The 12,413-nt window shown below is 36.6% G+C and overlaps 2 protein-coding genes across 3 annotated transcripts; one reads left to right on the top strand and one right to left on the bottom strand.

Moving 5' to 3' along the window:
- The first annotated feature begins 239 nt into the window (after window positions 1–239).
- On the top strand, window positions 240–5,884 carry LOC131784794 (glia maturation factor beta). Of its 2 annotated transcripts, none has more exons than XM_059101621.2 (7): window positions 240–275; window positions 1,292–1,388; window positions 2,484–2,533; window positions 3,348–3,397; window positions 3,763–3,845; window positions 5,148–5,221; window positions 5,694–5,884. In XM_059101621.2, exons 1-7 carry the CDS (start codon window positions 255–257, stop codon window positions 5,754–5,756), a joined length of 438 nt encoding a protein of 145 aa, XP_058957604.1. In that variant the 5' UTR covers window positions 240–254; the 3' UTR covers window positions 5,757–5,884. The 2 variants fall into 2 exon arrangements, with proteins under 2 accessions (XP_058957604.1, XP_058957606.1); XM_059101623.2 differs by lacking the exon at window positions 240–275 and adding an exon at window positions 936–994.
- Window positions 5,885–6,674: 790 nt separating this feature from the next.
- LOC131784793 (protein cornichon homolog 1) lies at window positions 6,675–10,891 on the bottom strand. Its single transcript, XM_059101620.2, has 5 exons — window positions 10,751–10,891; window positions 10,607–10,675; window positions 9,662–9,774; window positions 8,682–8,825; window positions 6,675–7,729 (listed from the first exon to the last, which is right to left on the bottom strand). Exons 1-5 carry the CDS (start codon window positions 10,823–10,825, stop codon window positions 7,705–7,707), a joined length of 426 nt encoding a protein of 141 aa, XP_058957603.2. The 5' UTR covers window positions 10,826–10,891; the 3' UTR covers window positions 6,675–7,704.
- Between the last annotated feature and the right edge of the window lie 1,522 nt (window positions 10,892–12,413).

Raw genomic sequence — 12,413 nt, 5'->3', positions numbered from 1 at the left:
TCAATCCAAAGAGTAACACATCAGTAAAGATAAAAAACGCTTTCTTAACAATAATTTCCAATTTAAGAGATAACTTGCGGTTTTAAGGAGACTACTGTGCCTGGTGATTATTTTGATGGCCTGCTTCACATCCGAAGCGAAGGATGTAATCCTTCTTTGTGTCTGCTCACTGATTTCGTGCATCGCGATTTCACGATTTGCATCGTTAGACGTTCGCTGGTGTTTTCGATTCAACATACCGTCACGTGCGAATCATGTCAAAGGAATCATGCCAGGTGCGTTCACATTAATCCTATTCTTAACCAAATTTCAATTAATAATGTCTCGAGGATGAAAACTACCCTTTCACTACCTAAAAACTTTTGAATTGTTTACAAATGCGACTCCTTTGTTGTGAATGAACAATCGGATCGGAGACTGAGGTCAGTTCTTCACAAAAGAAATAAAAGATTACCTAACCTCAATAAGTATTCTTGCGGCATAGCACGATCTAGAAACACGAACAATTCACCTTTAAGCTAGAGCTTTCTCGTGAACAAAAGGAAAATTTGTAGCCATCAGTATGTAGGGATATCTGAAAAATTCTTCACCAGTGGGAAGGGGGAAGGAATGTCCACTGCTTACGTATTGTTCGCCTTTAGGCCTACAATTTGTATCATTTTTAGAGCTCATAAGCTATCATAGAGCACGTAGAACCAATTTGAACAAGTTCCGTAGATAAATTGCAGATATCAAAGAGGGTTGACTCTAATCCAAAATAGCCTTAAAATTGATCATAAGAAGAGAAGTGTCGGTCGTTATCAAGAAAAACGAATAGTCTTTGGAAGAATACTCCTCCTCGTCGACGATAAACCCCACATTAAAGTTTCATTGTGTGATATGTACTGTGTACATGTGTATAAATTCCCGACATTTCCTCGTTCCCAATCTTCGCTCTTACTGTTATGTTACGTGGATACATAGTCACTTCCTTCCGTAGAGACAGGACAGAATGGTGAGTGTGATAGAGGTGTATTTCACAGTCCGCATACCCATAAAAATTGAAAAAAATTGCATCAGTTGTCGTACAATGACCTTTAAATGCAAGCGTGGTTGAATATCCGAAAAAATTATGGCTGCTTTCGAGCAAATGAGATCACGCCAAGGTAATAGCTAAAATTTAATAGCGACGAAAAGCTTTACGAATTTGAAACCTAAACAGTCAGCCTGATTGCAGCAAATTAAACTCTTCAAGCTCAAAAATCTATGAAAGCCTAGGGTGTAACTTTTATTTAATTTGGATCTTTTTCAGAGTGGGAATTTAAAAGTCTGCGACATCGACCCGGTGGTCAAAGAAAAAGTAGAAAAATTTCGTCTTCGTAAAGAGAAAACCATAGCCGCCATTGTCCGTAAGTTTTTGACTAACATGATCTTTTTGTGGGGAATTCTATGTAAACTAGGATTTGGTTTATTTCTCTTTTGTAAATATAATGTCAAAAATATACTCAGATGTCCGCTGTGTCCGAAAAGTAGGACTGTCGAATGCTGTGGATAGGGAATGTGGAGAAGGAGTGGGGTGACCCAGCTGTAATAGACTAATATTCCGTCTAGGGGGGATGAGGGTTTTGAAAACCTCGTTGTTGCTTCATGCTTTGCTAACCAGGAGAAGCGTCAGTGATGTGGTACACAGGCTTGGGAGAAGACTTTTAAGGGATGCTAGTGCAATGAGGCTGCTCTTCACAAACTTCACCTTTTTTCCTCACTATTTTTCCACAGTACACTTATGTTTTCATCTTGCTCCTAGTGAAAGAACTTGATTGATTTGCATTCCATATCTGGAGAGGATTTCCTTTGCTTATCAATTGTCAATTACTGGGGAATGTTCGTTTAAAGCAAAAAATATTGCAACTATCGCGACAGACCTCACCTTTACCTTGAATGTGAACTAGACTCAGGGACATGTACCACTCAGATTTAAGTAGACAATTTCAACTCCAATCTTGATCCTGGATTTTTGAAAGTTTCAAGAATCTAGTTGTGAGTTTCCAGTTTTGGGTTTTTTGAATCAAGAATCCTGTTTGGATAAACAGAATTTGTCAAGAGAACAAGTTTATTCTTGAAAGAAGAACAGAGAAGCACGGCTTCCCTTATCCATGTTAGACACTTTGAATGGTACAGGTCAATAAATTAAAGGATATCTTTTATTTCCCTAAATTTCCCAGTACTCTTTGTATATATCAGTGTGAAACTCTTAAACCTGTAACTCCCAAGATCTCATTAGTAATTCTTGTTACTGTCTGCCATACAGTTCTTGTGATGTTAGTGTGAAGAAACTGGTATTGGATCAACTTATAATCTGCTAATTGATATTTTTCTTCATTCTCATCACTTGTCTGCCTGATATTGTATTGATATTGTAAGGAGAAATTCTGTCTTGGTCACTCCTGGGAGTTAAAAGGGTTAAGTATTAAATTGTTTGTTTTTTTGCTACTTACTTTTTCTAGTCAAGATTGACCCTGACAAACACCTAGTAGTCATAGATGAGGAACATGAGGTGGGTTCATGTTGTGCTAAATTATAGGTACATGTTAATTATTAAGATAGTTGCAAATATTTATTTAGCACTTAAAATTTGCAGACTTAAGAAATTTTGGGAATCTCATCAGTTGTTTTGAGCATGTCCTGGAAGGGGTTTGATATACCTGTCAATTATCAAGGGTAACACAGTGGTCAACCATTGTGCATGTGCTTTTTTTCTGGCTGTCAGAGCAAGGTTCTCTCACATGAGTAACCAACAAGACAGCTGATGTTTCTTTTGTTTTCCTATGACATTTTGGCTCATGGGGGAGGGGGGGGGAAGGGCAAAATTGATCCCCTCACACACAACCGACATTTAAGTGCTGTGTTTTCAAGCCTTGGGTGAAAGTCTCATGTGGTAATCTACTGACCATGATTTAGAATAAGCAGTTTTGCTGGCATTTGTTTTTGGGAGATTTACAAGACATCTCAAAGCTTGGTACTCTGGTAACTAAGAACAGAGAGGCAAATTTTTACAGAAAGAAATAATTGAGCGTGTCTTGAGGAGTATTTTTTTGAAAATCTTTTCAATTTTTGACTTCAGACCAAAACAATTAAGTTGTTTAATTGTTACAGCATGCTAGATGACTGCCAAAAACAATTTGTCAAAATTATTTCAAGCTTTCATAGTTTGAAGTGTTGATGGAAGGTCAATTTTGAGCATAATTTACTGAGTCATTAATTTGATCAAGAGTAATAGCTTAATGCAGGGGCAGCTTGGAAGGGGTTTTAATGTATTTATGGTGTTTATGGTTATCAGAGTTTAACTGACAAGCAGTTTGGTTTTGCAGGATATATCTATTGATGACTTAAGAGAGGAACTACCAGATCACCAGCCTCGGTATCCTTTTGGGAAATTAAGCGAATTAATTGTACTTTTTAGCAAAAAATAATTGCAGGGAACTACTTATTAAAAGCTTGAAAAGCCTAGAAGCTGTAAAAACTGTTCTAGGAACTTTTTATTTTATCAGTTGTAGAATATACATTGGCGATGGTCCAGTGAAGTTGTGATTGGCAATGAATGGTTGTAACAACTGCCACAAAACTGTTTGAAATTTCCCAGATTTAGCCATACCCAAATTGAAACATTCCACATTGATGTAAGATTGGTGTCTGATTGGAAGAGATTGTCAAACTCATTGTGGATACTTTTGATAAATTATTAATATTTGTCAAAAACATACATATTTTCTTAACAATTTGCAGCTATGTGGTACTTAGTTATGTTTATAAACATGATGATGGAAGGGTTTCTTATCCTTTTTGTTTCATCTTCATTTCTCCCCAAGGTAAGCACAGAGAAGTTTTCAACACCAGCTGCATAGTGTAGCAGCACCAACTATTCAATTCAATCACTTATCCTTTTCCAATTTCTTACTGCAATTTTCCCTTTTGAATAGCAGTTAAGGATTATTCTATTTTGCCAGATGCTTAAGGCCAGTTATTTACATGAGGTCTAACCCAAACTACAGTTTTACTCAATCATTGGGCCTTGGGATTCCTCAACAAGAGGGTTGTTTTACTTAACCCTTTAACTCCCAAGATCTCATCAGCAATTCTCCTTACTGTCTGCCATGTAGTTCTTGTGTTGTTAGTTTGAAGAATTTGGTATTGGATCAACTAATTATCCCATAATTAATGTTTTTCTTTATTCTCATCACTTTTCTGGTTGATATTGTACCGATATTGTAAGGAAAAACTCTGTCTTGGTCACTCATGGGAGTTAAAGGGTTAAATGAATGTCCTTCCACTGTTAGCTTTCGGCCATCTTTACGCTGGTTACAAAAATAAATGTTCAGATCAAAGGTTCAGCTAAACTGAGGATTGTTTAGGGGGGTATTTTTCAAACAAGGGCTAAACTTTATTCATAAAATAATCAGACCTTGAAAAGTTCTTTCAGGTTTTACTTAGGAGCATGTTCTTTGCATACTTCATTTTTTATCAGCCAAGAGTACCAATGATTTATAAAGTAGCTCATTCAGGAGACCAGGAAGGAATCTGATAAAATCTGTAGGGAAATAAATTTCATTTGACCTGCAGAGTGAAAAATAAATTATACCTGTTGTGACTTGCAAATCCTTATGTACAATTAACTTTCTTAGGACTTTCAAATGCACTGAAGTAGTTGATGCAATTGATGTGGTTAATGTGTGTTGTTCGACCAGGAAAGAATAAAAAATAACAGAAAGAACTTTCAAATGTTTCCTAGTGCTGATGGTTGATAGAACTTGATGAGACTTATTTTGATGGTTGAAAAGTGGCTCTATCTGCTTAGAGCACAAAAATGAATTATTTCTGATATGCATGTTTCTGAGGAAACATGTGTTGATTATGCTAAGGGGTGGCACTTAATTTGCTAACGTGTATTTGAATTCTACACCTGGGCCTCCCAGATTGATTGATTGATTCACTTTGCTACAAAGCCACACATTAGGAGTGGGGCCGCTAGCTTGTGAGGATCATGGCTTTACTCGAGTTTCAAGTGGCAGCTCAAATTTAATTTATTCAATTGCAAATTGTGTATGAAATTAGTTGGTTGTTAGTGGTTATGTAGAGCATGCTTTGGAAATACTCCTATCTCTTTACAACAGGTTGTAACCCAAAATTTCATGTGATGTATTCTGGCACAAAGAACAGCCTTACTACAGAACTGAAGCAAACCAAGGTAATTTACTTTAAACAAATTGTAAATTTGTCACAAATAGTTTGAAAATCATCAGAGTAAGTTTTCAAAACTGATGCATCATATGATGCCAGAATTCACCTGGAGTTTTGGTTGGCCTTCCAACATGGGAGTGTTTGGTCCAACTGCTGATTCATTCCACATGGGAAAATGTAGTCTTAAGAAGTTTCCTCTCACTCCATTAATCTCTAAAAGTGATGAGCATCTAATATCTCCCAACAGAATCACCCCTTAACCCAACATTTATGTCACAAGAGTAAGGGAAATGATCTAACTCAAGATGCTCTTGATTGTTAGACAAATTCTCCTTGTAATTGCTGTAAGAAATGTAAAGAGAACAGTATGGAGTACTTTAATACCCATGTGAGGGTGAGTAAAAGAGGTACAGTGTAGTTACACAGGGAGGCTTGATGGTGTGAATATAGAAATACATGTAAATTCCTTTTTTTTCCAGGATTTTGAATTAAGGTCTGTTGAAGAGTTGACTGAGGAATGGCTGAAAGAGAAGCTCCGTTAATCTGCTGTACTTACCACTTGTTCACAGTCATTACAAACAATATTGTAACTTTTTGGGTATATTTTTTTTCATTGACAAATTGAATTGAATGCCTTTGGAGAAAAATTTATTAAATATCATTCATCAAATTTGTCAGTCATTTTGTACTTTCAGTGCCACCTTCCACATAGCTAAATTTGTAGATCTTGAATAATTTGAAATGTAATGCAAAGTTATCTGGTTTTATCAACTGAGTTGATGTTCTAAATTAGCCACTGTTCAGAGAATGTGATGTTTTAACAAGATAAGTGTGTAACTAATATCTTTGTATAATCTGTTCAAGTTGTCCTTCAGCAACGTAATTAAAAGTAACAAAATTGTTCTGATGAGGCCTTAAACTGCTGTTTAAAAAGTAAAATCTGAAATTCAATCTTTCACCGATCAATGGCATCATCAGGGATGATGTAACCTGATGATGCCATTGATCAGCAAAAGCTTGGATTTTAGATTTTACTTTTTAAACAGCAGTGTAAGGCCTCATTAGAACAGTTTTATATTTTTGATAAATTTGTTGTTATGTATCATCTGCCTGCTGGATAATACATTAATTCTTTGAGAGAAGATGTCCCCTAAACCACTTCTGGGAACAAAAGGGTGAAGTTTTCAGCATAACTAACTAAGACAGAGGTTGAGGCATGTTTGACAAGGTGACTTGGGCAAGCTGCTTTTGAAACTTTCACAGCACCTTGCTACACTTAGAATTATAAAAGGGTCAAGATGAACTATAATTATTAAGAAATAAAAAAATTCTGAGGGTTACTTGCTGAGGTTTAGCACCCAGTCCAGAAATATACATACTCCCAGTTTTTTAGTGCTGCAGAAAACATGGGTAGTTTGGGGCCCCAGCCTGTAAGATGGCATGAGGAAAGATAAGATGGCTACCATTGGCTAGGATGATTTATTTACATCTCATGGCTTAATCTCTTCAGGATAGAGTGCACTGATGAAAGAATGCTACAAGACAGTGACCAACAAGTCACCTTACAACCAAGAATTCAATAAACCATTTTCAAGTTTTTAAAACCCACACTTTTAAAATGGGTTAAGTGCAGGGCCTTTCTTCATAAAATCAGTTATGTTTGCATAATTGTCAAATCAAAGCTTTGCACCAACTCTACTTTAAAAACAGAGGCCCTGTGGATTGGGAAAATAGCTTATTAACAAACTGGTGATCAATAAGTAAAGTACACAATAGTAGCCAGTGGAAACTTAAACCCACAATGTCTGAATATAACTGATCAGAACTAGTTTTCTTTAATCTTGTCATCTGTCTGCTAAATGAAACTCCATGAATATCTGAGAGGTATTTTTGTTGACCAGTTTTGGGGGTTCAAGGTTTGATCTGAGTAAAAGAAAGTTTTTTCATACTGAAGATATCTATATATCTCATCTGTATATCATGTGCAACTCTACTACAAAAAAAAAAAACATATCTACCATCCATCATGGACTCAGCAATGGGGTAGTCCCTGACCACCATATTCACATTTTAGAGAAATAAATGTACATGAAGCCCCTCCTCAGATGCTCTTGGACGGAATATTTCTAACTCTGGCTTTTGTGCCTTAGACATGGTAACTAGCTTAACCCAGTAAAAACTGTTACAATGTCAGGATCTTATATATTCCAATGCAAGATGTAGTTCTAAGGTAACATTTCACCAGTCTGTGGAACCTAGTGGCTAGAACAGCTAAAATTTCATGAACTACAAGCCACTGAGTATAACTGCTAACTACATACAGCTTCAATATTTCAGTTTGCAACAGCTAGCACAATGTATGAGAGAAGGTCAAGTTTGAGGTAAAAAATCCTTGCCGCCATCATCCACACCACTAGTTGTCTCAACTGACAGTCCCAGTCAAGAAGAGGAAAAAAATTTTAGTCTACAATGTGGCTTTTGAATGCTCCATCAGGCCAACAAGGCATACATCATCCTGAAAAGAAATGTGAAATTACATTTTTTCAACCTGTAATCCTTTCATAATTTAACGCCTAAATTTTGTGATAAGATTATGAAGGGAAAATAGCATAAAATTAACCCTGACTAAGAAGAATATGACTGAAAATGTCTCGGCTTACTTAATCCTTTAAACTACCATGTGTTACCAAGACTTAATTCTCCTCGCAATATCAATAAAAAATCAGTAAAACAAGTGATGGAAAAAGAAGAATAAAAATAAACCTTGGGGATTATGGGTATTAGCTGATCCAATACCACATTCTCCAAACTAACATCATATTGGTATCACAGAAAGTAATGAGAATTCTTAATGAGATCTTAGGAGTGAAAGGGTTATCAACTTGCTGTTGGGTGTATATCAAAATAACATCCCTATATTTCACGAAGAGAAGTTAAAAAAAATTTTTATAAAGGGTGTGAATTCTATATTTGTCCTTTTTTTTTTTTAATTCTAAATATAACAAAGTATTTGGAATTAACTACTCAAATCAGGATGATGACAAATATTGCAGGCATAAAAAACAGCAAGCAGTCTTGCAAGAGTTCAGTGATTTAGCTTGGTATCCTCCCTGTATAAAGAAGTTATTTCATTTTTTCCACATTCTTTTTGGGATCAAACCCAATTTGCTTCTTAATTACTTTCAAATTCAGTGCAGTTTATTTACCACAACAAGCTACATGTATATGTACATGTATCATTATGATTCAGTCCCTTGTACATACAAGAAATTTATACTGTCACAGTGATATAAGTGATTTGAAACAAATCTTTCTGATCAGCTCATCTCCAATTTCTGAAGTAAGTAGCCACGCAATCAAGGAAATGAATTTGTTCTCCTGGCAGGTGTTAAAATGAAATGATCCATGCAAATGAGGGAGAGTAATATTGTACAAACACTTCTCTTGTTGAATTTTCACTGACTTACCTATAGAGATAAAAGAAGAAAGACAGTAGAAAGAATGCCAGTTTAATCCACCCTTCCTTCTGACAGCGAGACATTTCACTAGCATTCATAACCTCTGTAGGGTCATAGAGGCCTGGAACACTCATAACTGGCCTGTTAGCATATCTAATGTGAAAAAAAAATAATAAGTAGATGAGCATCTAATTTCTCCCTACAATATCTTCCCTGAATTACACATTAAGGTCATGAGAATAAGGAAATGATCATCAGCCCAAGATGCTCTTGATTGTTAAACAAATTCTCCTTGTCAGCATCTTAGTTAATGTATAGAGAACAGTAAAGAGAATATGAAAACTGATGTTAGGGTATAAAGCATTAAACAATTTACACAGAGTAAGAAGTTATATAATGCCACCTGGTATCATCAGTTTGATGCAAGCTTTTAGACAGGACTGGGCCAGGTTGTCATCAGAAAATTTAATAAATAGTAAGGGGGTTGAATTTAATTCATGCTGCATAGTTTAATTTTAATTTAGTTAATTTTCTCCTGGGTTAGGAGGGGGGGCAGGGTTACAGGAGGCATACTCTCTCAGAAAAATTTGAGATTTAAATTCATAGTAACTTTATTTAGCCAGACATTGATGTTAGAATCAGTTCAGAATTATTTCCTTTCTGTCATAGATCAAAATTCAGAAAGTAGCTGGTGCAAAATGGTCTGAATCAAAAAAATTTTATAAATCATGAGTTAAAGGGAGAGATTTGCAAACTTTTCAAGTGTTCTCCTAATATCCCAAGTGAGTTATAGAAAGTGCAGTCGATTGCTTTAATAAAATAAAGTTTGAAAAAAAAAAAAACACACACAGTTTGTCTCAATTTTGTACAGCTTTACAGGTGCAATAAATGATAGGTTTTTGACCAATCAGGGAATTCCAAGTTCTTAAGTACATTATAATCTAAAGTAAACTGTTTCTGAGATTGTATCAATCTGCAGAATGCCTTACCTGTGGATATTATAAACTATAAGAGGAAGATTGAACAAGAAAGCTGTCCACTGACCACCAACAAGAAGAAGAAGACTGACAAACAAGTGGACTCCGTATTCAGGAAGTACAAGCTGTCAAAGGAACAAAAACAGCATGTTGAATTATTGAATTCATTTGATATCAGTGCTTTAATTTCTTATATTTAGATTTCCTGCATCAGAAATTACTTGAAATACACTTTGAAAAGGACACTATCCAGAGGACAACTAAGAATTCGGAATATCATCACCTAGGGATCTCACAACTTATGATTGTGTCATGACTGTCAGGCCAGGACTGGACATGTAAAAGCAATGATTCCACTCCTTACTGGGATAAAAATATTCCAAGCCATTTTTACTTGTTATTTTCCTTCGCTTCTCATCATTTAAACGAATATAACACAAAGGAAAATCAAAGGAAGAAAAATATTGGAACACAGCATGCCCACTGCACTGTAGACAACACTTGACGCCCCTTTGAAATAACGGTAATATATAAGCTTTAAAACCAAAAGCTTATGCTGATATTCTAAGTAAATTCTATCGCCTCATTTATAATAAATTAATTTCCTTAACAGATATCTCAGTTAATCATATAAACAGTGCTGCATATAATTTCCGTAAAGATAACGTTAAGACTACAAAGGAACAAAAGAATCGACGGTGGTGAAATAAAATTCATCATAATAACCTACAAAAATTTTCACTACAAACATTTCAAGACAAATATTGTGTATACCAAGTGCTAGCTAAAGAACTACAAACCAACACCCTTTGCTAGCTATCGATGACTAAGGGCACCAACTACGACCAGCTTCCAAAATGATGTCCACAATATCAGACGAAGTTTCTCCCAATTTTTCCCTGAAATAACACGATTTAAAAGGAGAGCTATCGCACATACAAAACATCGTCAACATACCGGATTTAAATTATTGCAAAGATCCACAGGATTCTTGTAGTCAGTTTTAAGGTCGTCAAACGCTATGATCTGAAATACAATCAAGCAGCAACGACCTTAGTAATCGACATTGTGATCAAAATTCTAGCAAAAATACATACTTACGTTCCAAATTGCGAAAAATATCAAAGCTATGCTGATCAGAATCGCCAAAATAAACGCAAAAACTTCGAAAGACATCTTAGCTAGTGACACTTGGCGCGTTCGCCGGCCAAGGTGAGTAGGCTAGGTCACCAAGCTTGGGTCCCAGTTGACGTGGAAGAGACAGCAGGTGAATGACAGAAAAGTCACGGATCGACGGATTTGACCTTAGTAAGTAACCAGATCGCGTACTTAAGTGTATTATGAAAGGATTACTGGATTTTTAGAGCACGATGGAACAATAGTTTTCCCAGAAGTTCTTTTTTTGAGTTGTCACACAACGCTGGTTGACGATCGTTGTGTGACATCGGTGACAACGCTTGCTAAGGACTATAGACACGTTTGGTTCGATTTCGCACTGGTCTTGGAATTCGAACCTAACTTTCGGCTGTAGATCGTGGTCGGTCTTTGATAGTAGATGTTTGCCTATCAGTTTTGTCCTCTATCTTTAGAATTTGTTTGTGGGGTGACAGGGAGGTAAGATTTCCATCCAGTTGCATACTTCATTATGCATACAGTTCTTGGATGAAGAAAACAGCACCAATTGATGGACTTTGGGAATACGGCTTTGTTTTATAATGGTATGGGGCTGCGCAGAAATCTTACCAGGAGGGACTTGGTCTCTAGGGCTATGTGTCACAAAGGAAAATAAAAGAAGAAGACTAGGATTAAAACAAAAACTGCATTGGGAAATGGGATTTGTGCACTTTCATTCTTCTTGCCATGGGCAAATGTGTAAGAGAGTCTCAATGAATCTTTGATCCCCAGGCATTTAGGATTCCACCCTCTAGTGTTCAACCACAGAGCCACAGACAACTCTGAAGTTGTTTTTAGATCATGCTCACTTAAAAGTAATATAACAAATGATACAATAAATGTTTGGAATTTTTCAAGATGTTCATTTATTCTTTGAGAAAAAACTCAAGTAATATGGGCCAATCCAACACTACCCTGAGAGACCAGGTGTTTAGCCCCTTAACCTTAAGAGTGATCAGCATCAAATTTCTCCTTACAGTAATACTCCTGAGTCATTCATTAGGATCATGAGAATAGAGAAAATGATCACCAATCTAAGAAAATTGAATTGTGAAACCAAGGAAAATTTCAACAGACTAGCAGCCAAGTAAAGGACAAAGAAGGTAATATCTTGACTAGGGAAGATGAGCAGCTTAAGCGGTGGGCACAATACTTCAATGATCTCCTCAATCGTCCTCCCCCGCCAGAACTTCCAATAATACCGGAGGCTTCAGCTGAGCTGAATGTGAACTGCGGGAAGCCATCCAAAATAGAGATTGTGCGCTCTATCAAGATGCTTAAGTCAGGGAAAGCAGCTGGCCCAGATAACATACCTCCAGAGTCCCTGAAAGCTGACCCCGACCTATCAGCAGATATCCTCTATGGCTTGCTTGGAAAGATATGGGAAGAGGAGGAGATGCCCCAGGATTGGAACGAGAGCTACATTGTAAAACTGCCAAAGAAAGGTGACCGCTGGGAGTGCAAGAATTACAGAGGTATATCCTTGATGTCAGCGGCAGGGAAGGTGCTGAACAGAATTATCTTGCTTCGTCTTCAGGGGGCTGTGGATGCTACACTGAGAGATCAGCAGGCTGGCTTCAGGAAGGACCAC

The sequence above is a fragment of the Pocillopora verrucosa genome, chromosome 7 (genome assembly GCF_036669915.1).
Source record: "Pocillopora verrucosa isolate sample1 chromosome 7, ASM3666991v2, whole genome shotgun sequence".
Lineage (NCBI taxonomy): Eukaryota > Metazoa > Cnidaria > Anthozoa > Scleractinia > Pocilloporidae > Pocillopora > Pocillopora verrucosa.
The sequence above is the reverse complement of the archived record's forward strand: the minus strand, read 5'-3'. Positions and strand labels throughout refer to the sequence as shown.